The 26,982-nt window shown below is 45.9% G+C and overlaps 1 protein-coding gene and 1 long non-coding RNA gene across 20 annotated transcripts in view; both read left to right on the top strand.

The window, feature by feature from the left end:
- The window catches only part of cog6 (component of oligomeric golgi complex 6), a 119,118-nt gene extending 111,101 nt beyond the window's left edge, over positions 1 to 8,017 (top strand). Inside the window, exon 18 of the mRNA NM_001173877.1 lies at positions 7,667 to 8,017. Coding sequence (NP_001167348.1) covers positions 7,667 to 7,814 — 148 coding nt within the window. The 3' untranslated portion in view covers positions 7,815 to 8,017. The remainder of the gene's footprint in view (positions 1 to 7,666) is intronic.
- On the top strand, positions 1,866 to 5,773 carry LOC123729304 (uncharacterized). 19 transcript variants are annotated; one of them, XR_006761061.1, is made up of 3 exons: positions 1,866 to 2,307; positions 2,468 to 2,787; positions 2,868 to 5,772. It is a non-coding gene; the product is annotated as an uncharacterized lncRNA (long non-coding RNA). The 19 variants fall into 19 exon arrangements; XR_006761058.1 differs by having other exon boundaries at positions 1,868 to 2,267; positions 2,388 to 2,787; XR_006761056.1 differs by having other exon boundaries at positions 1,870 to 2,787; positions 2,868 to 3,147; positions 3,228 to 5,772.
- Positions 8,018 to 26,982: the final 18,965 nt, after the last annotated feature.

Here is a 26,982-nt window from a genome sequence, read left to right as displayed (position 1 = left end):
GCTGATTGGCTCAAACGCATTAAGAAGAAAATAAATTCCACAAACTAACTTTTAACAAGGCACACCTGTTAAACCTGTTGGGGATAGGGGGCAGTATTTGCACGGCCGGATAAAAAACGTACCCGATTTAATCTGGTTACTACTCCTGCCCAGTAACTAGAATATGCATATAATTGTTTGATTTGGATAGAAAACACCCTATAGTTTCTAAAACTGTTTGAATGGTGTCTGTGAGTATAACAGAACTCATATGGCAGTCAAAACCCTGAGACAAATCCTGACAGGAAACTGAAATCTGATGTGTGGATATCACTTCAAACATTTGCCATTGAAACACAGGGGGTTATGAATCATTTAGCACTCCCTAAGGCTTCCACTAGATGTCCCCAGTCTTTACAAAGTGGTTTGAGTCTCCTACTATCAACATTGACTGAAAGAGAGGCTGTGGAAAGTGGTCACAGGTGGAGGGCCATTTACCATTATGACGCGACCGCCCATGGCTACCCTCCCCTTTCGAAACGTTTTGAAAGACAATGCAAATGTCCCCATGGAATATTACTGAAGCTCTGGTTGAAAAAGGCCTGAAAGATTTATGTTATACAACGTTTGACATGTTTGAACGAACTTGAATAAAAAAAAAAAATTACATTCGTGACGACAAGTCCTACTCAGCACGGTACATTTTCAATAGCCTTCGGAGCGCGCTAACAATTGGGACATAAATGATTAACTTTTTCGAACAAAACTACATTTGTTATGGACCTGGGATTCCTGGAAGTGCTTTCTGATAAAGATAATCAAAGGTAAGGTTTTATTTACAATAGTATTTTTGATGGTTGATCATTCCAAGATGGCTCCAACATGTATAGCCTAGCCTATTTTGCTGGGTATACCACGTCGTTTATTGCAAAGTGTGATTTCCCAGTAAAGTTATTTTTAAATCTGGCAAAGCAGTGGCATTCAAGACATGTTAATCTATAAGTCTTTGAATGACAATATTAAATTTTAACAATGTTTTCGAATAGTAATTTTGTAAATTGTAGCGCTGATTTATCGGAAGCATTTGAGGGTAAAGATTTTCTGAATGTCACACGCCGATGTAAAATGCTGTTTTTATATATAAATATGAACTTTATCGAACAAAAAATGCATGTATTGTGTAACATGATGTCCTAAGATTGTCATCTGATGAAGATTGTCAAAGGTTAGTGCTGCATTTAGCTGTGTTTTGGGTATTTGTGATGCATGCTAGTTGCTTTGAAAATGGCTGTGTGATTATTTCTGGCTGGGTTCTCTAACATAATCTAATGTTTTGCTTTAGCTGTAAAGCCTTTTTGAAATCGGACAACGTGGTTCGATTCAGGAGAGGTGTATCTATAAAACGGTGTAAAATAGTCATATGTTTGAGAAATTGAAGTTATAGCATTTATGAGGTTTTGCATTTCGCGCGACGCGATTCCACTGGCTGTTGATTAGGGTGGGACGCAAGCGTCCCACTGGCCCAGACAGGTTAATTGAAATGCATTCCAGGTGATTACCTCATGAAGCTGGTTGAGAGAATGCGAAGTGTGTGCAAAGCTGTCAAGGCAGGGGTGGCTATTTGAATCTCAAATATAAAATATATTTTGATATGTTTAACACTTTTTTGGTTACTACATGATTCCATATGTTATTTCATAGTTTTGATGTCTTCACTATTAAAGAAAAACCCTTGAATGAGTAGGTGTGTCCAAACCTTTGACTGGTACTGTATATATCTATCCTTCTCTCTCTCTCTCTCTCTTTCTCTCTCTCTCTCTCGCTATCCTTCTTTCTATCTCTCTCTCTTTTCTCACACTCTCCCAATCTCTCTCTCTTTCTCCCTCTTTCTCTTACCACTCACTCACTCACTCACTCACTCACTCACTCACTCACTCACTCACTCACTCACTCACTCACTCACTCACTCACTCACTCACTCTCACCAGTAGATGTCAGTGTGCACCACTGATGAGTCTCTGCTCTGGTTGTTATCATCTCTGAACGGGGTCACAGTCAAATCATCCAGCTATAGTGGATTCTCCAGAAAAGCAGGAAATAGAGCAGAACCTCTCCATGGTTGGCTGTTCCAGCTGAATGAATTACAGTAGCTCCTAATGCTGTGTTAGTACCACTGAGCCCTTCCTATTGTATCACAGGGAGGTGAAGGTCAACATATGACCTACTAGGGTATCAGAGGGAGATGAAGATCAACATATGACCTACTAGGGTATCAGAGGGAGATGAAGGTCAACATATGACTCACTAGGGTATCAGAGGGAGGTGAAGGTCAACATATGACTCACTAGGGTATCAGAGGGAGGTGAAGGTCAACATATGACTCACTAGGGTATCAGAGGGAGGTGAAGGTCAACATATGACTCACTAGGGTATCAGAGGGAGGTGAAGGTCAACATATGACCTACTAGGGTATCAGAGGGAGATGAAGGTCAACATATGACCTACTAGGGTATCAGAGGGAGATGAAGGTCAACATATGACTCACTAGGGTATCAGAGGGAGGTGAAAGTCAACATATGACTCACTAGGGTATCAGAGGGAGGTGAAGGTCAGCATATGACCTACTAGGGTATCAGAGGGAGATGAAGGTCAACATATGACCTACTAGGGTATCAGAGGGAGAAGAAGGTCAACATATGACTCACTAGGGTATCAGAGGGAGGTGAAGGTCAACATATGACTCACTAGGGTATCAGAGGGAGGTGAAGGTCAACATATGACCTACTAGGGTATCAGAGGGAGGTGAAGGTCAACATATGGCCTACTAGGGTATCAGAGGGAGATGAAGGTCAACATATGACCTACTAGGGTATCAGATGGAGATGAAGGTCAACATATGACTCACTAGGGTATCAGAGGGAGGTGAAGGTCAACATATGACTCACTAGGGTATCAGAGGGAGGTGAAGGTCAACATATGACCTACTAGGGTATCAGAGGGAGGTGCAGGTCAACATATGACTCACTAGGGTATCAGAGGGAGGTGAAGGTCAACATATGACCTACTAGGGTATCAGAGGGAGGTGCAGGTCAACATATGACTCACTAGGGTATCAGAGGGAGGTGAAGATCAACATATGACCTACTAGGGTATCAGAGGGAGATGAAGGTCAACATATGACTCACTAGGGTATCAGAGGGAGGTGAAGGTCAACATATGACTCACTAGGGTATCAGAGGGAGGTGAAGGTCAACATATGACTCACTAGGGTATCAGAGGGAGGTGAAGGTCAACATATGACCTACTAGGGTATCAGAGGGAGATGAAGGTCAACATATGACCTACTAGGGTATCAGAGGGAGGTGAAGGTCAACATATGACTCACTAGGGTATCAGAGGGAGGTGAAGGTCAACATATGACCTACTAGGGTATCAGAGGGAGGTGAAGGTCAACATATGACCTACTAGGGTATCAGAGGGAGATGAAGGTCAACATATGACCTACTAGGGTATCAGAGGGAGGTGAAGGTCAACATATGACTCACTAGGGTATCAGAGGGAGGTGAAGGTCAACATGACTCACTAGGGTATCAGAGGGAGGTGAAGGTCAACATATGACCTACTAGGGTATCAGAGGGAGGTGAAGGTCAACATATGACCTACTAGGGTATCAGAGGGAGGTGAAGGTCAACATATGACCTACTAGGGTATCAGAGGGAGGTGAAGGTCAACATATGACCTACTAGGGTATCAGAGGGGGGTGAAGGTCAACATATGACCTACTAGGGTATCAGAGGGAGGTGAAGGTCAACATATGGCCTACTAGGGTATCAGAGGGAGATGAAGGTCAACATATGACCTACTAGGGTATCAGAGGGAGATGAAGGTCAACATATGACTCACTAGGGTATCAGAGGGAGGTGAAGGTCAACATATGACTCACTAGGGTATCAGAGGGAGGTGAAGGTCAACATATGACCTACTAGGGTATCAGAGGGAGATGAAGGTCAACATATGACTCACTAGGGTATCAGAGGGAGGTGAAGGTCAACATATGACTCACTAGGGTATCAGAGGGAGGTCAACATATGACCTACTAGGGTATCAGAGGGACATGAAGGTCAACATATGACCTACTAGGGTATCAGAGGGAGATGAAGGTCAACATATGACTCACTAGGGTATCAGAGGGAGGTGAAGGTCAACATATGACCTACTAGGGTATCAGAGGGAGGTGAAGGTCAACATATGACTCACTAGGGTATCAGAGGGAGGTGAAGGTCAACATATGACCTACTAGGGTATCAGAGGGAGGTGAAGGTCAACATATGACCTACTAGGGTATCAGAGGGAGATGAAGGTCAACATATGACCTACTAGGGTATCAGAGGGAGATGAAGGTCAACATATGACTCACTAGGGTATCAGAGGGAGGTGAAGGTCAACATATGACTCACTAGGGTATCAGAGGGAGGTGAAGGTCAACATATGACCTACTAGGGTATCAGAGGGAGGTGAAGGTCAACATATGACCTACTAGGGTATCAGAGGGAGATGAAGGTCAACATATGACTCACTAGGGTATCAGAGGGAGGTGAAGGTCAACATATGACCTACTAGGGTATCAGAGGGAGATGAAGGTCAACATATGACTCACTAGGGTATCAGAGGGAGGTGAAGGTCAACATATGACCTACTAGGGTATCAGAGGGAGGTGAAGGTCAACATATGACCTACTAGGGTATCAGAGGGGGGTGAAGGTCAACATATGACCTACTAGGGTATCAGAGGGAGGTGAAGGTCAACATATGACCTACTAGGGTATCAGAGGGAGGTGAAGGTCAACATATGACTCACTAGGGTATCAGAGGGAGGTGAAGGTCAACATATGACCTACTAGGGTATCAGAGGGAGATGAAGGTCAACATATGACTCACTAGGGTATCAGAGGGAGGTGAAGGTCAACATATGACTCACTAGGGTATCAGAGGGAGGTGAAGGTCAACATATGACCTACTAGGGTATCAGAGGGAGGTGAAGGTCAACATATGACCTACTAGGGTATCAGAGGGAGGTGAAGGTCAACATATGACTCACTAGGGTATCAGAGGGAGGTGAAGGTCAACATATGACTCACTAGGGTATCAGAGGGAGGTGAAGGTCAACATATGACTCACTAGGGTATCAGAGGGAGGTGAAGGTCAACATATGACTCACTAGGGTATCAGAGGGAGGTGAAGGTCAACATATGACCTACTAGGGTATCAGAGGGAGATGAAGGTCAACATATTACCTACTAGGGTATCAGAGGGGGGTGAAGGTCAACATGACTTACTAGGGTATCAGAGGGAGATGAAGGTCAACATGACTTACTAGGGTATCAGAGGGAGGTGAAGGTCAACATATGACCTACGAGGGTATCAGAGGGGGGTGAAGGTCAACATATGACCTACTAGGGTATCAGAGGGAGATGAGATGATGGTGAAAATATAGCACTCTTCTCTTCTTAAAAATATTTAAAATATATCAGATGTGATTGTTCCTGGGTAAGACAGTAACGTAGATTTTTTTTTTTTTAGGCCAATAAATGTATTGTATTCACACACACACACACCGTACACATATTTTACCTTCTCATGCATTGGGAATGCCCCCCAATTAACGGATCTATGTCCCCCCCCCTCAGTAACTGATCTATGTCCCCCCCCCCTCAGTAACTGATCTATGTCTCCCCCCCTCAGTAACTGATCTATGTCCCCCCCCTCAGTAACTGATCTATGTCTCCCCCCTCAGTAACTGATCTATGTCCCCCCTCAGTAACTGATCAATCCCCCCCTCAGTAACTGATCTATGTCCCCCCCTCAGTAACTGATCTATGTCTCCCCCCTCAGTAACTGATCTATGTCCCCCCCTCAGTAACTGATCTATGTCTCCCCCCCTCAGTAAATGATCTATGTCCCCCCTCAGTAACTGATCTATGTCCCCCTCCCTCAGTAACTGATCTATGTCCCCCCCTCAGTAACTGATCTATGTCCCCCCCTCTGTAACTGATCTATGTCTCCCCCTCAGTAACTGATCTATGTCCCCCCCTCAGTAACTGATCTATGTCCCCCCCTCAGTAACTGATCTATGTCGTCCCCCCTCAGTAACTGATCTATGTCCCCCCCTCAGTAACTGATCTATGTCCCCCCCTCAGTAACTGATCTATGTCTCCCCCTCAGTAACTGATCTATGTCCCCCCCTCAGTAACTGATCTATGTCCCCCCCTCAGTAACTGATCTATGTCCCCCCTCAGTAACTGATCTATGTCCCCCCCTCAGTAACTGATCTATGTCCCCCCCTCAGTAACTGATCTATGTCCCCCCCTCAGTAACTGATCTATGTCCCCCCTCAGTAACTGATCTATGTCCCCCCTCAGTAACTGATCTATGTCCCCCCTCAGTAACTGATCTATGTCCCCCCAATTAACTGATCTATGTTCCCCCCAATTAACTGATCTATGTTCCCCCCCAATTAACTGATCTATGTCCCCCCAATTAACTGATCTATGTCCCCCCTCAGTAACTGATCTATGTCCCCCCCTCAGTAACTGATCTATGTCCCCCCCTCAGTAACTGATCTATGTCCCCCCCTCAGTAACTGATCTATGTCCCCCCCAGTAACTGATCTATGTCCCCCCTCAGTAACTGATCTATGTCCCCCCCTCAGTAACTGATCTATGTCCCCCCCCGCAGTAACTGATCTATGTCCCCCCTCAGTAACTGATCTATGTCCCCCCCTCAGTAACTGATCTATGTCCCCCCCTCAGTAACTGATCTATGTCCCCCCCTCAGTAACTGATCTATGTCGTCCCCCCCTCAGTAACTGATCTATGTCGTCCCCTCAGTAACTGATCTATGTCCCCCCTCAGTAACTGATCTATGTCCCCCCCTCAGTAACTGATCTATGTCCCCCCTCAGTAACTGATCTATGTCCCCCCCTCAGTAACTGATCTATGTCGTCGTCCCCCTCAGTAACTGATCTATGTCGTCGTCCCCCTCAGTAACTGATCTATGTCCCCCCCCAGTAACTGATCTATGTCCCCCCCCTCAGTAACTGATCTATGTCCCCCCCTCAGTAACTGATCTATGTCCCCCCCTCAGTAACTGATCTATTTCCCCCCTCAGTAACTGATCTATGTCCCCCCCTCAGTAACTGATCTATGTCCCCCCCCTCAGTAACTGATCTATGACGTCCCCCCTCAGTAACTGATCTATGTCCCCCCCCTCAGTAACTGATCTATGTCGTCCCCCTCAGTAACTGATCTATGTCCCCCCCTCAGTAACTGATCTATGTCGTCCCTCCCTCAGTAACTGATCTATGTCCCCCCCTCAGTAACTGATCTATGTCCCCCCCTCAGTAACTGATCTATGTCCCCCCCTCAGTAACTGATCTATGTCCCCGCCCTCAGTAACTGATCTATGTCGTCGCCCCTCAGTAACTGATCTATGTCGTCCCCCCTCAGTAACTGATCTATGTCCCCCCTCAGTAACTGATCTATGTCCCCCCCTCAGTAAATTATCTATGTCCCCCCCTCAGTAACTGATCTATGTCCCCCCCCTCAGTAACTGATCTATGTCCCCCCCTCAGTAAATTATCTATGTCCCCCCCTCAGTAACTGATCTATGTCCCCCCTCTCCCATTACAGGGATCAGATCTTCAACCAGTCGACAGAGCTGGTGTGCAGGGCGTATGGAGAGGTGTACACAGCCGTGACCAGCCCAGCCAACAGCTACAAGGAACCAGACAACCTGGTACCACGATCTCCTCAGCAGGTCCACGTTCTGTTGTCCTAACACACCTGGTCTAACCAGAGTTAACCTGGTCTCTCAGCTAGGCTCTACATGTCTCCCTGGACCACCTGAAGCCACGCACACGGTGGTGAAGGAAGAAAGGCCCGATGGCTTTGTAAAGTGGACCGTTAAAATGAAATGATTGTATGTTAAGTTGTGACCTGTATATGTAAATATAACTGGGAATAAATGAGGTTTAACAGGAATTCTTTGGTCTATTTTCTAATTACAAAGAGTCAACAACAATGGAATTGCTTTGGAGAGTGACACAAACCAGCTGAAACCAGAGCAGACAGAGAGGTGTGTTTTGGACTCTTGGTCTACTGAGTGTTTCGTTCTCTCGTTCCCGTATCGCGGCATGAATCACAGTGTCTGCCAGGATGGAGAACGGGTCGCTCTCTGAAAAAAACACATTTATTATGGTCCTGCTCCATGTGAATGGAGATTCCCACCAGCTCAGAGAAACTCTCACTGCTTTAACTCTCTCTCTCTCTGTCTGTCTCTCCCATTTCTTTCTCCCTCTCTTTCTCTCTCCCTCTTTCTCTCTCCCTCTTTCTCTCTCTCTCCCTTTCTTCTCTCCCTCTCTTTCTCTCTCTCTCCCTTTCTTCTCTCCCTCTCTTTCTCTCTCCCTCTTTCTCTCTCCCTCTTTCTTTTTCTCTCTTTCTCTCCCTCTTTCTCTCTCTCTCCCTTTCTTCTCTCCCTCTCTTTCTCTCTCCCTCTTTCTCTCTCCCTCTTTCTCTCTCTCTGTCTGTCTGTCTCTCCCATTTCTTTCTCTCCCTCTTTCTCTCTCCCTCTTTCTTTTTCTCTCTTTCTCTCCCTCTTTCTCTCTCTCTCCCTTTCTTCTCTCCCTCTCTTTCTCTCTCCCTCTTTCTCTCTCCCTCTTTCTTTTTCTCTTTCTCTCCCTCTTTCTTTTTCTCGCTCTCTCTTTCTCTCTCTCTCCCATCTCTTTCTCCCTCTCTCTTTCTCTCCCTCTTTCTCTCTCTCTCCCTTTCTTTTTCTCTCTTTCTCTCCCTCTTTCTCTCTCTCTCCCTTTCTTCTCTCCCTCTTTCTCTCCCTCTCTTTCTCTCCCTCTCTTTCTCTCTCCCTCTTTCTCTCTCCCTCTTTCTCTCTCCCTCTTTCTTTCGCTCCGTCTTTCTCCCTCTTCGCTCCGGTCTCTAATCAGAAACAGATCTGTCTTTCTTCTCACTAAAACTTTTTTCTGTATTAAAATACACTCACATGTGCTTCAGATGCTTGTGTACGGCCTCTTTTTCTCTCTCCTTCAGAAAGAGATGGTTGAAATTTGCGGCCGTGGCCTCGTTGAAACTAGGGCCAATCTGGGACAGGCTGAGCGCATTCTACAAGACAATGGAGCTTTCATGTGTCTCACGGCCCGATCTTGTGTGTGTGTGTGTGTGTGTGTGTGTGCGCCTGTGTGTGTCAGCAGTCACACCATCATTTAATTGCAGTGAAAATGCCTGCCAGGCTTAATTTGACAGCTATATTTAGGTTGAGAAGTAGAAGAGATGGTATGATGGTGATATGATATTGCATACTGACTATTAATAGTCAGTCTCAGCACGTTAAGAAAACAGCTCTCAATACTGCAGTGTTTCAGAGGTATGAGGCTGCCTGTGCATTGAAGGGAAGGAAGAGAAGGGAAGGGGTTGTTCTATGAGACTGGGTGTTGGGCGTATTGACGTGGTTACTGCACGCGTCAGTCAGTTTACCTGATGTGGAATAGAGTTCCATGTAGTCATGACTCTATGTAGTACTGTGCTCCTCCCATAGTCTGTTCTGGACTTTGGGGACTGTGAAGAGACCTCTTGTGGCGTGTCTTGTGGGGTATGGATGGGTGTCTGAGCTGTGTGCCAGTAGTTTAAACAGACCTCTGGTGGCATGTCTTGTGGGGTATGGATGGGGTTTCCAAGCTGTGTGCCAGTAGTTTAGACAGACAGCTCGGTGCATTCAACATGTCAATACCTCTCATAAAATAAAAGTAGTAATGAAGTCAATCTCTCCTCCACTTTGAGCCAGGAGAGATTGACATGCATATTATTAATGTTAGCTCTGTGTACATCCAAGAGCCAGATGTGCTGCCCTGTTCTTTTCTGTAGCACCTGACCACACGACTGAACAGTAGTCCAGGTGCGACAGAACTAGAGTCTGTAGGACCTGCCTTGTTGATAGTGTTGTTAAGAAGGTAGAAACTAGGGCCTGTAGGACCTGTGTTGTTAAGAAGGTAGAAACTAGGGCCTGTAGGACCTGCCTTGTTGATAGTGTTGTTGAGAAGGTAGAAACTAGGGCCTGTAGGACCTGCCTTGTTGATAGTGTTGTTAAGAAGGTAGAAACTAGGGCCTGTAGGACCTGCCTTGTTGATAGTGTTGTTAAGAAGGTAGAAACTAGGGCCTGTAGGACCTGCCTTGTTGATAGTGTTGTTAAGAAGGTAGAAACTAGGGCCTGTAGGACCTGCCTTGTTGATAGTGTTGTTAAGAAGGTAGAAACTAGGGCCTGTAGGACCTGCCTTGTTGATAGTGTTGTTAAGAAGGTAGAAACTAGGGCCTGTAGGACCTGCCTTGTTGATAGTGTTGTTAAGAAGGTAGAAACTAGGGCCTGTAGGACCTGCCTTGTTGATAGTGTTGTTGAGAAGGCAGAACATCGGTTTATTATGGACAGACTTCTCCCCATCTTAGCTACTACTGCATCAATATGTTTTGACCATGACAGTTTACAATCTAGTGTTACTCCAAGCAGTTTAGTCAAATCAACTGGCCCAATTTCCACATTATGTATTACAAGATTTAGTTGAGGTTTAGGGTTTAGTGAGTGTTTTGTTCCAAATACAATGCTTTTAGTTTTAGAAATATTTAGGGGTAACTTATTCCTTGCCTCCCATTCTGAAACTAACTGCAGCTCTTTGTTAAGTGTTGCAGTAATTTCAGTTGCTGTAGTAGCTGACGTGTATAGTGTTGAGTCATCCACATACATAGACACTCTGGCTCAAAGTCAGTGGCATGTCATTAGTAAAAATTGAAACAGCAAGGGGCCTAAACAGCTACCCTGGGGAATTCCTGATTATATTTGATAGGCTTCCATTAAAGAACACCGTCTGTGTTCTGTTAGACAAGTAACTCTTTATCCACATTATAGCAGGGGGTGTAAAGCCATTATAGCAGGGGGTGTAAAGCCATTATAGCAGGGGGTGTAAAGCCATTATAGCAGGGGGTGTAAAGCCATAACACATACGTTTTCCGGCAGTAGACTAGGATCAATAATGTCTAAAGCTGCACTGAAGTCTAACAGGATATGAAGCAGTGGAGGCTCCTCAGAGGAGGAAGGGGAGGACCATCCTATTCAGTAAATTTCATATAAATAGTAAAACATTTCAAACGTTCTCCTTTTTCGATAAAACTATACTAAATATATTCACGTCACCAAATAATAGATTTAAAAACAATGTTTTGCGATAAAGGTCTACTGTAGCTTATGTTTGTTTTCCTACATTAAATTAGTGTTTCTATCCGGATGTCTATTTTTATACCACCAAGCATCTATTTTTGTAGGCTTTACTGTGCAATAGGAAGTAACTAAATGCACCAAAAATGTCTAAAATTTCCTATATGTGCTGTATATGTATTTGTGTGAGACCGTGCTCCACACGTTTGAAATGCTTAGCCTCAACACGAGGTGATGAAGATAACCTCACCTACCAGACCAGGATACCGCCAGTCTGCAGCTGCACAGTGATCTAGAACTTTCACTATATATGTGTCTAACGCATTTAACCCAACCCCTCTGAATCAGAGAGGTGCGGGGGGCTGCCTTAATTGACATCCACGTCTTCGGCGCCCGGGGAGCAGTGGGTTAACTGCCTTGTTCAGGGGCAGAACCTCACATTTTTACCTTGTCAGCTCGGGGATTCGATCCAGCAACCTTTCGGTTACTGGCCCAACACTCTAACCACTAGGCCACCTGCCGCCCTACTGGTACAGCTGATTAGCTGTCTTATATCATATGTCGAGAAAAGCAAATCTAAATGACATATCCTACTCCGCTCATCACCATTGGAGACCAGACAACTAAAGGAGGACATTGTGACCTCTGGTGGACAACCAGAGCCATATCTTGTCAGTCCACTAAGGGACTTTTGTCTCATGTATGTGTGCATGGGTATTCTGTGTTATTATTTAGTTAGTAAATACATAATTAAATAACATTTGTGTAGAACTGAATAATCAGAAAATGCTGGGGTTCTTGCACGTTCAAGAAGCCTGTGACGTTCAGAATGAGACTGATATGAGGTAATTGATTAATAAATGACTTGCCGTTGATATGTCTTAAATCATCTTGAGATGAGTTAGTAACTCATTAAACAACTTCTTCCGCGGTGCCCCAAATTCCTAATGAGTTAATTGTTACACGATTCATTTAATTGAGTAACAATTAAACATAGTTGATTCAGTACGTAAGTCATCAGATTTAATGAAAGTCAATGTCACGACAACCTACCGACGCTACATTGAACTGGATGAGTGGAATATGAATGACAGTCATCCAATATGCTGTAATAGAAATAAGGCCATGTGCTCATGCAAAAAGTGTTCTCCCTCATTTTAAACGGCACCAGCCGCCACTGATCTGTCTGAGGTATGGCTCCTGCTTCCAGTTAATTAACTCTTCAGATCTCAGTCTGTGCTGCTGGGGAATCTGATTGCATCCCAGTCCCAGGATAGATAGTGTGGCTGCTGGGTCTGGATCTGGACAGGACCTGTACTCCCCTCTCCAGGCCTGGGTCCCAGAATTACCCCCCTGTCTAACTCTCTCCCTGCTGTGTCTCCCTGCTGTATCTCCCTGCTGTGTCTCCCTGCTGTGTCTCCCTGATGTGTCTCCCTGCTGTGTCTCCCTGCTGTGTCTCCCTGTGTCTCCCTGCTGTGTCTCCCTGCTGTATCTCCCATGTCTCCCTGCTGTGTCTCCCTGCTGTGTCTCCCTGCTGTATCTCCATGTCTCCCTGCTGTGTCTCCCTGCTGTATCTCCATGTCTCCCTGCTGTGTCTCCCTGCTGTGTCTCCATGTCTCCCTGCTGTGTCTCCCTGCTGTATCTCCATGTCTCCCTGCTGTGTCTCCCTGCTGTGTCTCCCATGTCTCCCTGCTGTGTCTCCCTGCTGTGTCTCCCTGCTGTATCTCCCATGTCTCCTCACTGGATGTTTCTTAAATATCTCTAACCCCCCCCAGCTCAAATATCACTGGGCAGGACATCCAGTCCAGGGAGAGGGAGGGAAGGAAGAGAAATACCAGAAACTCACAGAGCGGAATCCAGTCAATTTCTTAGTATTATCACCAGGCCTCTGGTCCAAAGTAGTGCTCTATACAGGGACTGGGGTGGTCCAAAGTAGTGCTCTATACAGGGACTGGGGTGGTCCAAAGTAGTGCACTATACAGGGACTGGGGTGGTCCAAAGTAGTGCAGTATACAGGGACTGGAGTGGTCCAAAGTAGTGCACTATACAGGGACTAGGGTGGTCCAAAGTAGTGCAGTATACAGGGACTGGAGTGGTCCAAAGTAGTGCAGTATACAGGGACTTGAGTGGTCCAAAGTAGTGCACTATACAGGGACTGGAGTGGTCCAAAGTAGTGCAGTATACAGGGACTTGAGTGGTCCAAAGTAGTGCACTATACAGGGACTGGAGTGGTCCAAAGTAGTGCTCTATACAGGGACTGGAGTGGTCCAAAGTAGTGTACTATACAGGGACTAGGGTGGTCCAAAGTAGTGCAGTATACAGGGACTGGAGTGGTCCAAAGTAGTGTACTATACAGGGACTGGAGTGGTCCAAAGTAGTGCAGTATACAGGGACTAGAGTGGTCCAAAGTAGTGCACTATACAGGGACTGGAGTGGTCCAAAGTAGTGCACTATACAGGGGACTGGAGTGGTCCAAAGTAGTGTACTATACAGGGACTGGAGTGGTCCAAAGTAGTGCACTATACAGGGACTGGAGTGGTCCAAAGTAGTGCACTATACAGGGACTGGAGTGGTCCAAAGTAGTGCACTATACAGGGACTGGAGTGGTCCAAAGTAGTGCAGTATACAGGGACTTGAGTGGTCCAAAGTAGTGCACTATACAGGGACTGGAGTGGTCCAAAGTAGTGCACTATACAGGGACTGGAGTGGTCCAAAGTAGTGCACTATACAGGGACTGGAGTGGTCCAAAGTAGTGCACTATACAGGGACTGGAGTGGTCCAAAGTAGTGCACTATACAGGGACTGGAGTGGTCCAAAGTAGTGCACTATACAGGGGACTGGAGTGGTCCAAAGTAGTGTACTATACAGGGACTGGAGTGGTCCAAAGTAGTGCACTATACAGGGACTGGAGTGGTCCAAAGTAGTGCACTATACAGGGACTAGAGTGGTCCAAAGTAGTGCACTATACAGGGACTGGAGTGGTCCAAAGTAGTGCACTATACAGGGGACTGGAGTGGTCCAAAGTAGTGTACTATACAGGGACTGGAGTGGTCCAAAGTAGTGCACTATACAGGGACTGGAGTGGTCCAAAGTAGTGCAGTATACAGGGACTAGAGTGGTCCAAAGTAGTGCACTATACAGGGACTGGAGTGGTCCAAAGTAGTGCACTATACAGGGGACTGGAGTGGTCCAAAGTAGTGCACTATACAGGGACTGGAGTGGTCCAAAGTAGTGTACTATACAGGGACTGGAGTGGTCCAAAGTAGTGCACTATACAGGGACTGGAGTGGTCCAAAGTAGTGCACTATACAGGGACTGGAGTGGTCCAAAGTAGTGCACTATACAGGGACTGGAGTGGTCCAAAGTAGTGTACTATACAGGGACTAGGGTGGTCCAAAGTAGTGCACTATACAGGGACTGGAGTGGTCCAAAGTAGTGTACTATACAGGGACTGGAGTGGTCCAAAGTAGTGCACTATACAGGGACTGGAGTGGTCCAAAGTAGTGCACTATACAGGGACTGGAGTGGTCCAAAGTAGTGCACTATACAGGGACTGGAGTGGTCCAAAGTAGTGTACTATACAGGGACTAGAGTGGTCCAAAGTAGTGCACTATACAGGGACTGGAGTGGTCCAAAGTAGTGTACTATACAGGGACTGGAGTGGTCCAAAGTAGTGTACTATACAGGGACTGGAGTGGTCCAAAGTAGTGCACTATACAGGGACTGGAGTGGTCCAAAGTAGTGTACTATACAGGGACTGGAGTGGTCCAAAGTAGTGCAGTATACAGGGACTAGAGTGGCCCAAAGTAGTGCAGTATACAGGGACTAGGGTGTCATTATGGACACATACAGCAGCATCTGGAGGGTTGTTAAAGGGGACGGTAGAACTGTAAACGGCGCAGGCCTCCCTGTTACTGGCATGTTGGTACTGTCCCAGAGAGCACCCTATTCCCTATTTAGTGCACTATGTAGGGATATACTGCCATTTGGGACGTAACTCTCACTGACTGTGGGGTGTCTCTGTTTTGACCTCCTCGGGGTTCTTTAGGTGAAATGAGGCGGTGTAATATTTTGGATTCTCAATTAGCCATGGTCTCTCTGTCACCAGTGGACTGTCACAGGACGGATGACGTAGCTTTCAACAACACAGTCGAGCTATTAAATAGATTATGTGAATGTTGTCTGGTGCCCCGGCGCTGGTGGTCTCTGTCACAGTACATAGGACAAGCCAGAGAAAACACACGTGTGTCGTGCTCAAACATAAATGTACACACACAGTACCAGTCGAAAGTTTGGACACAGCTACTCATTTAAGGGTTTTTTTTTCTTTATTTTGACTATTTTACTATTAATAGGGAAGACATCGAAACTATGAAATAACACATAGGGAATCATGTAGTAACCAAAAACGAAGTGTTAAACAAATTCAGATTCTTCAATGTAGCCACCCTTTGCCTTGATGACAGCTTTGCACACTCTTGGCATTCTCTCAACCAGCTTCATGAGGTAATCACCTGGAATGCATTTCAATTAACAGGTGTGACACGTTAAAAGTTAATTAGTGGAATTTCTTTCCTCCTTAATGCGTTTGAGCCAATCAGTTGTGTTGTGACAAGATAGGGGTGGTATACAGAAGATAGCCCTATTTGGTTAAAGACCAAGTCCATATTATGGCAAGAACAGCTCAAATAAGCAAAGGGAAACGATCGTCCATCATTACTTTAAATGCAAAAAAAAAGTATATATTTTTTTATTGTAGGCTATGAAATATTCTCCACAGCAGCTAACTTTAATAGTAGGTTTACAGATTTCATTTTTCAAGTCATCCACCCAACCGTGTTTCATGTATTTATTTAACAAGGAAGGCAACATAGACTAAATGCAACATGTTTCATGAGATAAAAGATCCCATAAATTGTCCATACGCACAAAAAGCTCATTTCTCTAAAATGTTGTGCACATTTTTGTTTACCCTGTTAATGAGAATTTCTGCTTTGCCAAGATAATCCATCCACCTGACAGGTGTGGCATATCAAGAAGCTGGTTAAACAGCATGGTCATTACACAGGTGCACCTTGTGCTGGGGGACAACAAAAGGCCACTCTACAATTAGCAGTTTTTTCACACAACACAATGCCACAACCCAATGCCACAAATGTCTCAAGTTTTGAGGGAGCGTGCAATTGGCATGCTGACTGCAGGAATGTCCACCAGAGCTGTTGCCAGAGAATTTAATGTTAATTTCTCTACCATAAGCCACCTCCAATGTCATTTTTAGAGAATTTGCTAGCACGTCCAACCGGCCTCACAACTGCAGACCACGTGTAACCATGCCAGCCCAGGACCTCCACATCCGGCTTCTTCACCTGCGGGATCGTCTGAGTCCAGCCACCCAGACAGCTGATGAAACTGGGGAATATTTACGTCTCTAATAAAGCACATTTGTGGGCAAACACTCTTTCTGATTGGCTGGCGATGGCTCCCAAGTGGGTGGACCTGTGCCCTCCCAGGTCCACCCAAGATTGCGCCCCTGCCCAGTCATGTGAAATCCATAGATAAAGGCCTAATTTATTTCATTTGAATGATTTCCTGTAACTCAGTAAAATCATTTCAATTGTTACATTTTGTGTTTATTTTTGTTCAGTATACATTGTAGAAACTGTTAGATGTAGGTAAATATAGTGCATTCGGAAAGTATTCAGACACTTTGACTTTAAAAAAATGTTGTTACATTACAGCCTTATTCTAAAAGGAATGACATTTTTTTTAAATCCTCATCAATCTACACACAATACCCCATGATGACAAAGCGAAAACAGGTTTTTACAACTGTTTGCAAATGTATTAAAACTAAAAAAACAGATACCTTATTTACATCAGTATTCAGACCCTTTGCTACGAGACTCAATTGAGCTCAGGTGCTTCCTGTTTCCATTGATCATCCTTGAGATGTTTCTACAACTTGATTGGAGTCCACCTGTGGTAAATTCAATTGATTGGACATGATTTTGAAAGGCACACACCTGTCTATATAAGGTCCCACAGTTGACAGTGCATGTCAGAGTAAAAACCAAGCCATGAGGTCAAAGGCATTGTCCGTAGAGCTCCGAGACAGGTTTGTGTCGAGGCACAGATCTGGGGAAGGGTACCAAAAAATGTCTGCAGCGTTGAAGGTCCCCTAGAACACAGTGGCCTCCATCATTCTTAAATGGAAGATTTGTGGAAACACCAAGATACTTCAACTTCCAAGAGGTGACCAAGAACCCGATGTCCACTCTGACAGAGCTCCAGAGTTCCTCTATGGAGATAGGAGAGCCTTCAAGAAGGACAACCATCTCTGCAGCACAGGTATCAACGAGGGTTTCACCTTGTAATATGCAGCTAGCTTCGAGGGTTTCACCCTGTCATATACAGGTATCGACGAGGGCTTCACCCTGTCATATACAGGTATCTACGAGGGCTTCACCCTGTCATGTACAGGTATCTACGAGGGTTTCACCCTGTCATGTACAGGTATCTACGAGGGTTTCACCCTGTCACGTACAGGTAGATTCGAGGGTTTCACCCTGTCACGTACAGGTAGATTCGAGGGTTTCACCCTGTCACGTACAGGTAGATTCGAGGGTTTCACCCTGTCACGTACAGGTAGATTCGAGGGTTTCACCCTGTCACGTACAGGTAGATTCGAGGGTTTCACCCTGTCACGTACAGGTAGATTCGAGGGTTTCACCCTGTCACGTACAGGTAGATTCGAGGGTTTCACCCTGTCATGTACAGGTAGATTCGAGGGTTTCACCCTGTCACGTACAGGTAGATTCGAGGGTTTCACCCTGTCACGTACAGGTAGATTCGAGGGTTTCACCCTGTCACGTACAGGTAGATTCGAGGGTTTCACCCTGTCACGTACAGGTAGATTCGAGGGTTTCACCCTGTCACGTACAGGTAGATTCGAGGGTTTCACCCTGTCACGTACAGGTAGATTCGAGGGTTTCACCCTGTCACGTACAGGTAGATTCGAGGGTTTCACCCTGTCACGTACAGGTAGATTCGAGGGTTTCACCCTGTCACGTACAGGTAGATTCGAGGGTTTCACCCTGTCACGTACAGGTAGATTCGAGGGTTTCACCCTGTCACGTACAGGTGTCTACGAGGGTTTCACCCTGTCACGTACAGGTGTCTACGAGGGTTTCACCCTGTCACGTACAGGTGTCTACGAGGGTTTCACCCTGTCACGTACAGGTGTCTACGAGGGTTTCACCCTGTCATATGCTCCTTATACAGTAGATATTGTAATGTCAGATGTAAGCGGGGAGCCCAGAACATTTGACTATTGTGGCCTAATGCTTGCGCAGGTGATTGAGGTGACCTATGGGTCATTAACTCAGAGACAGGAAGCTAAGATGGTGTCAGCACATACGCTCACTATACAGTAGATATGATACGACAGCTTCGTGTCACAGGACAACATTAGGCTTCCTATGTTAGAAGGTGACAAAACGGTCATCTTTCAGCTGTGGTCGGTAGCTTTGGAGGCATATCTGTCTCACTAAGCTTTTGACTATAGTGGAGAGAGAGAGAGAGATATGTGTGTGTACCCCATGTCCTTTCAGTGTGTTGTTTTTCTCAGTGACTTCCTAGGCTTAACCTTTGAACTTACAGTGATAACAACCATAACACAGAGTCAGCTTAGACAGGAAGTAGTGGGTAAATCAATGATGACGTGGACTTTGTATCTGTTCAGCCACGACATGATTCCCTATGGGTCCTGGTCTAACGTAGTGCACGATGTAGGGAATAGGGTGCTATGGGTCCTGGTCAATAGTAGTGCACTATGTAGGGAATAGGGTGCCACTTTAGACTCATACACTGTCTTGCTTATCTGGGTGGATATATAATCTATTTTATGCCATACTGTATATACAGTACCGATAAAGAAACCAAAGTTATTGATAATTAACACCAGGCCTAGACAGGATCAGGAAGTATGCAGTTATCAGGAGCAATTCAAATGCGATTAGGAATACAGAACTGCTTTTCATATAACAGACCTGGGTTCAAATATTATTTTAAATCTTTCAAATACGTTTAGCTTTTGCTTTAGCCTGCCTGGATTGCCAGGTGGGCAGGGTTTTGCAGTTTTGTGGATATTCTATTGGCTATTGGTCCATTGTGCCAAACGAGCTCATTCAAGCCCAGCTCAAGTATTTGTAGTGATATCAAATAATATTTTCACCAAGGTCTGGCAAATGGAGTTTGCACTTTATTCGAAGTAGGCCTCTACACTTATCAGGAATCGACTGTACTGTCCTCTGGGTACCTGTTTTTATTTGAACTCTATTCTCTCTGTTCTCTAATCATCTTAGACGCAATGGTTTTTTGGGGTTTTTTTTTTTCTTCTTGCAGGAATTTACCACCAAATTCTTAGACGTTGGTTAATCATGGCGCCTGCCTGCGTCTCTCTGGCCTCTCTGTGTTAATCCTATTATAATCAAGGCTTTAGTTATGTAATCTTCACACTAAAGTACACTACCAGTCAAAAGTTTGGACACACCTAATCATTGAAGGGTTTTTCTTTATTTTTACTATTTTTCTACATTATAGAATAATAGTGAAGACATCAAAACTATGTTATAACACATATGGAATCATGTAGTAACCAAAAAAAAAAGTGTTAACAAATCAAAATATAATTTATATTTGATATTCTTCAAATAGCCACCCTTTGCCTTGACAGTCCCACGAAGCCCAAACTAGATGAGATGGGGTATCGTTGCAGAATGCTGTGGGTAGCCACGCTGGTTAAGTGTTCCTTGAATTCTAAATAAATCACAGACAGGGTCACCAGCAAAGCACCATCACACCTCCTCCTCCGTGCTTCACACCCCCTCCTCCGTGCTTCACACCATCACACCCCCTCCTCCGTGCTCCTCCGTGCTTCACACCATCACACCCCCTCCTCCGTGCTTCACACCATCACACCTCCTCCTCCGTGCTTCCCGGTGGGACTCCAGACCAAAGGACAGATTTCCACCGGTCTAATGTCCATTGCTCGTGTTTCTTGGCCTTAGTGGTTAGAGCGTTGGGCCAGTAACCGAAAGGTTGCTAGATCAAATCCCCGAGCTGACAAGGTAAAAATCTGTTATTCTTCCCCTGAACAAGTGCTAGTGCTTTCTAACTGCCCTGAACCAACACAGTGGATCAACTAGTGCTTTCTAACTGCCCTGAACCAACACAGTGGATCAACTAGTGCTTTCTAACTGCCCTGAACCAACACAGTGGATCAAGTAGTGCTTTCTAACTGCCCTGAACCAACACAGTGGATCAACTAGTGCTTTCTAACTGCCCTGAACCAACACAGTGGATCAACTAGTGCTTTCTAACTGCCCTGAACCAACACAGTGGATCAAGTAGTGCTTTCTAACTGCCCTGAACCAACACAGTGGATCAACTAGTGCTTTCTAACTGCCCTGAACCAACACAGTGGATCAACTAGTGCTTTCTAACTGCCCTGAACCAACACAGTGGATCAACCAGTGCTTTCTAACTGCCCTGAACCAACACAGTGGATCAACTAGTGCTTTCTAACTGCCCTGAACCAACACAGTGGATCAACTAGTGCTTTCTAACTGCCCTGAACCAACACAGTGGATCAACTACTGCTTTCTAACTGCCCTGAACCAACACAGTGGATCAACTAGTGCTTTCTAACTGCCCTGAACCGACACAGTGGATCAACTAGTGCTTTCTAACTGCCCTGAACCAACACAGTGGATCAACTAGTGCTTTCTAACTGCACTGAACCGACACAGTGGATCAACTAGTGCTTTCTAACTGCCCTGAACCAACACAGTGGATCAACTAGTGCTTTCTAACTGCCCTGAACCAACACAGTGGATCAACTAGTGCTTTCTAACTGCACTGAACCGACACAGTGGATCAACTAGTGCTTTCTAACTGCCCTGAACCGACACAGTGGATCAACTAGTGCTTTCTAACTGCCCTGAACCGACACAGTGGATCAGTGGATCAACTAGTGCTTTCTAACTGCCCTGAACCGACACAGTGGATCAACTAGTGCTTTCTAACTGCCCTGAACCAACACAGTGGATCAACTACTGCTTTCTAACTGCCCTGAACCGACACAGTGGATCAACTAGTGCTTTCTAACTGCCCTGAACCGACACAGTGGATCAACTAGTGCTTTCTAACTGCACTGAACCAACACAGTGGATCAACTAGTGCTTTCTAACTGCACTGAACCAACACAGTGGATCAACTAGTGCTTTCTAACTGCCCTGAACCAACACAGTGGATCAACTAGTGCTTTCTAACTGCCCTGAACCGACACAGTGGATCAACTAGTGCTTTCTAACTGCCCTGAACCGACACAGTGGATCAGTGGATCAACTAGTGCTTTCTAACTGCCCTGAACCGACACAGTGGATCAACTAGTGCTTTCTAACTGCCCTGAACCAACACAGTGGATCAACTAGTGCTTTCTAACTGCCCTGAACCGACACAGTGGATCAACTAGTGCTTTCTAACTGCCCTGAACCGACACAGTGGATCAACTAGTGCTTTCTAACTGCACTGAACCAACACAGTGGATCAACTAGTGCTTTCTAACTGCACTGAACCAACACAGTGGATCAACTAGTGCTTTCTAACTGCCCTGAACCAGCACAGTGGATCAACTAGTGCTTTCTAACTGCCCTGAACCAACACAGTGGATCAACTACTGCTTTCTAACTGCCCTGAACCAACACAGTGGATCAACTAGTGCTTTCTAACTGCCCTGAACCAACACAGTGGATCAACTAGTGCTTTCTAACTGCCCTGAACCGACACAGTGGATCAACTAGTGCTTTCTAACTGCCCTGAACCAACACAGTGGATCAACTAGTGCTTTCTAACTGCCCTGAACCGACACAGTGGATCAACTAGTGCTTTCTAACTGCCCTGAACCAACACAGTGGATCAACTAGTGCTTTCTAACTGCCCTGAACCAACACAGTGGATCAACTAGTGCTTTCTAACTGCCCTGAACCAACACAGTGGATCAACTAGTGCTTTCTAACTGCCCTGAACCAACACAGTGGATCAACTAGTGCTTTCTAACTGCACTGAACCGACACAGTGGATCAACTAGTGCTTTCTAACTGCCCTGAACCGACACAGTGGATCAACTACTGCTTTCTAACTGCCCTGAACCGACACAGTGGATCAACTAGTGCTTTCTAACTGCCCTGAACCGACACAGTGGATCAGTGGATCAACTAGTGCTTTCTAACTGCCCTGAACCGACACAGTGGATCAGTGGATCAACTAGTGCTTTCTAACTGCCCTGAACCAACACAGTGGATCAACTAGTGCTTTCTAACTGCCCTGAACCAACACAGTGGATCAACTAGTGCTTTCTAACTGCCCTGAACCAACACAGTGGATCAACTAGTGCTTTCTAACTGCCCTGAACCAACACAGTGGATCAACTAGTGCTTTCTAACTGCCCTGAACCAACACAGTGGATCAACTAGTGCTTTCTAACTGCCCTGAACCAACACAGTGGATCAACTAGTGCTTTCTAACTGCCCTGAACCGACACAGTGGATCAACTAGTGCTTTCTAACTGCCCTGAACCAACACAGTGGATCAACTAGTGCTTTCTAACTGCCCTGAACCAACACAGTGGATCAACTAGTGCTTTCTAACTGCCCTGAACCAACACAGTGGATCAACTAGTGCTTTCTAACTGCCCTGAACCAACACAGTGGATCAACTAGTGCTTTCTAACTGCCCTGAACCAACACAGTGGATCAACTAGTGCTTTCTAACTGCCCTGAACCGACACAGTGGATCAACTAGTGCTTTCTAACTGCACTGAACCGACACAGTGGATCAACTAGTGCTTTCTAACTGCACTGAACCGACACAGTGGATCAACTAGTGCTTTCTAACTGCCCTGAACCGACACAGTGGATCAACTAGTGCTTTCTAACTGCCCTGAACCAACACAGTGGATCAACTAGTGCTTTCTAACTGCCCTGAACCAACACAGTGGATCAACTAGTGCTTTCTAACTGCCCTGAACCAACACAGTGGATCAACTAGTGCTTTCTAACTGCCCTGAACCAGCACAGTGGATCAACTAGTGCTTTCTAACTGCCCTGAACCAACACAGTGGATCAACTAGTGCTTTCTAACTGCACTGAACCGACACAGTGGATCAACTAGTGCTTTCTAACTGCCCTGAACCAACACAGTGGATCAACTAGTGCTTTCTAACTGCACTGAACCGACACAGTGGATCAACTACTGCTTTCTAACTGCCCTGAACCAACACAGTGGATCAGTGGATCAACTAGTGCTTTCTAACTGCCCTGAACCAACACAGTGGATCAGTGGATCAACTAGTGCTTTCTAACTGCCCTGAACCAACACAGTGGATCAACTAGTGCTTTCTAACTGCCCTGAACCAACACAGTGGATCAACTAGTGCTTTCTAACTGCCCTGAACCAACACAGTGGATCAACTACTGCTTTCTAACTGCCCTGAACCAACACAGTGGATCAACTAGTGCTTTCTAACTGCCCTGAACCGACACAGTGGATCAACTAGTGCTTTCTAACTGCCCTGAACCAACACAGTGGATCAACTAGTGCTTTCTAACTGCCCTGAACCGACACAGTGGATCAACTAGTGCTTTCTAACTGCCCTGAACCGACACAGTGGATCAACTAGTGCTTTCTAACTGCCCTGAACCGACACAGTGGATCAACTAGTGCTTTCTAACTGCCCTGAACCGACACAGTGGATCAACTAGTGCTTTCTAACTGCCCTGAACCGACACAGTGGATCAACTAGTGCTTTCTAACTGCCCTGAACCGACACAGTGGATCAGTGGATCAACTAGTGCTTTCTAACTGCCCTGAACCGACACAGTGGATCAACTAGTGCTTTCTAACTGCCCTGAACCAACACAGTGGATCAACTACTGCTTTCTAACTGCCCTGAACCGACACAGTGGATCAACTAGTGCTTTCTAACTGCCCTGAACCGACACAGTGGATCAACTAGTGCTTTCTAACTGCACTGAACCAACACAGTGGATCAACTAGTGCTTTCTAACTGCACTGAACCAACACAGTGGATCAACTAGTGCTTTCTAACTGCCCTGAACCAGCACAGTGGATCAACTAGTGCTTTCTAACTGCCCTGAACCAACACAGTGGATCAACTAGTGCTTTCTAACTGCCCTGAACCAACACAGTGGATCAACTAGTGCTTTCTAACTGCCCTGAACCAACACAGTGGATCAACTAGTGCTTTCTAACTGCCCTGAACCGACACAGTGGATCAACTAGTGCTTTCTAACTGCCCTGAACCGACACAGTGGATCAGTGGATCAACTAGTGCTTTCTAACTGCCCTGAACCGACACAGTGGATCAACTAGTGCTTTCTAACTGCCCTGAACCGACACAGTGGATCAACTACTGCTTTCTAACTGCCCTGAACCGACACAGTGGATCAACTAGTGCTTTCTAACTGCCCTGAACCGACACAGTGGATCAACTAGTGCTTTCTAACTGCACTGAACCGACACAGTGGATCAACTAGTGCTTTCTAACTGCACTGAACCAACACAGTGGATCAACTAGTGCTTTCTAACTGCCCTGAACCAGCACAGTGGATCAACTAGTGCTTTCTAACTGCCCTGAACCGACACAGTGGATCAACTAGTGCTTTCTAACTGCCCTGAACCGACACAGTGGATCAACTAGTGCTTTCTAACTGCCCTGAACCGACACAGTGGATCAACTAGTGCTTTCTAACTGCCCTGAACCGACACAGTGGATCAACTAGTGCTTTCTAACTGCCCTGAACCGACACAGTGGATCAACTAGTGCTTTCTAACTGCCCTGAACCGACACAGTGGATCAACTAGTGCTTTCTAACTGCCCTGAACCGACACAGTGGATCAACTAGTGCTTTCTAACTGCCCTGAACCAACACAGTGGATCAACTAGTGCTTTCTAACTGCCCTGAACCAACACAGTGGATCAGTGGATCAACTAGTGCTTTCTAACTGCCCTGAACCAACACAGTGGATCAACTAGTGCTTTCTAACTGCCCTGAACCAGCACAGTGGATCAGTGGATCAACTAGTGCTTTCTAACTGCACTGAACCAACACAGTGGATCAACTAGTGCTTTCTAACTGCCCTGAACCGACACAGTGGATCAACTAGTGCTTTCTAACTGCCCTGAACCGACACAGTGGATCAACTAGTGCTTTCTAACTGCCCTGAACCGACACAGTGGATCAACTAGTGCTTTCTAACTGCCCTGAACCGACACAGTGGATCAACTAGTGCTTTCTAACTGCCCTGAACCGACACAGTGGATCAACTAGTGCTTTCTAACTGCCCTGAACCGACACAGTGGATCAACTAGTGCTTTCTAACTGCCCTGAACCGACACAGTGGATCAACTAGTGCTTTCTAACTGCCCTGAACCGACACAGTGGATCAACTAGTGCTTTCTAACTGCCCTGAACCGACACAGTGGATCAACTAGTGCTTTCTAACTGCCCTGAACCGACACAGTGGATCAACTAGTGCTTTCTAACTGCCCTGAACCGACACAGTGGATCAACTAGTGCTTTCTAACTGCCCTGAACCGACACAGTGGATCAACTAGTGCTTTCTAACTGCCCTGAACCGACACAGTGGATCAACTAGTGCTTTCTAACTGCCCTGAACCGACACAGTGGATCAACTAGTGCTTTCTAACTGCCCTGAACCGACACAGTGGATCAACTAGTGCTTTCTAACTGCCCTGAACCGACACAGTGGATCAACTAGTGCTTTCTAACTGCCCTGAACCGACACAGTGGATCAACTAGTGCTTTCTAACTGCCCTGAACCGACACAGTGGATCAACTAGTGCTTTCTAACTGCCCTGAACCGACACAGTGGATCAACTAGTGCTTTCTAACTGCCCTGAACCGACACAGTGGATCAACTAGTGCTTTCTAACTGCCCTGAACCGACACAGTGGATCAACTAGTGCTTTCTAACTGCCCTGAACCGACACAGTGGATCAACTAGTGCTTTCTAACTGCCCTGAACCGGCACAGTGGATCAACTAGTGCTTTCTAACTGCCCTGAACCGACACAGTGGATCAACTAGTGCTTTCTAACTGCCCTGAACCGACACAGTGGATCAACTAGTGCTTTCTAACTGCCCTGAACCGACACAGTGGATCAACTAGTGCTTTCTAACTGCCCTGAACCGACACAGTGGATCAACTAGTGCTTTCTAACTGCCCTGAACCGACACAGTGGATCAACTAGTGCTTTCTAACTGCCCTGAACCGACACAGTGGATCAACTAGTGCTTTCTAACTGCCCTGAACCGACACAGTGGATCAACTAGTGCTTTCTAACTGCCCTGAACCGACACAGTGGATCAACTAGTGCTTTCTAACTGCCCTGAACCGACACAGTGGATCAACTAGTGCTTTCTAACTGCCCTGAACCGACACAGTGGATCAACTAGTGCTTTCTAACTGCCCTGAACCGACACAGTGGATCAACTAGTGCTTTCTAACTGCCCTGAACCGACACAGTGGATCAACTAGTGCTTTCTAACTGCCCTGAACCGACACAGTGGATCAACTAGTGCTTTCTAACTGCCCTGAACCGACACAGTGGATCAACTAGTGCTTTCTAACTG

Source organism: Salmo salar, chromosome ssa20 (assembly GCF_905237065.1).
Source record: "Salmo salar chromosome ssa20, Ssal_v3.1, whole genome shotgun sequence".
NCBI lineage: Eukaryota > Metazoa > Chordata > Actinopteri > Salmoniformes > Salmonidae > Salmo > Salmo salar.
This window is presented reverse-complemented; position numbering and strand designations above follow the sequence as displayed.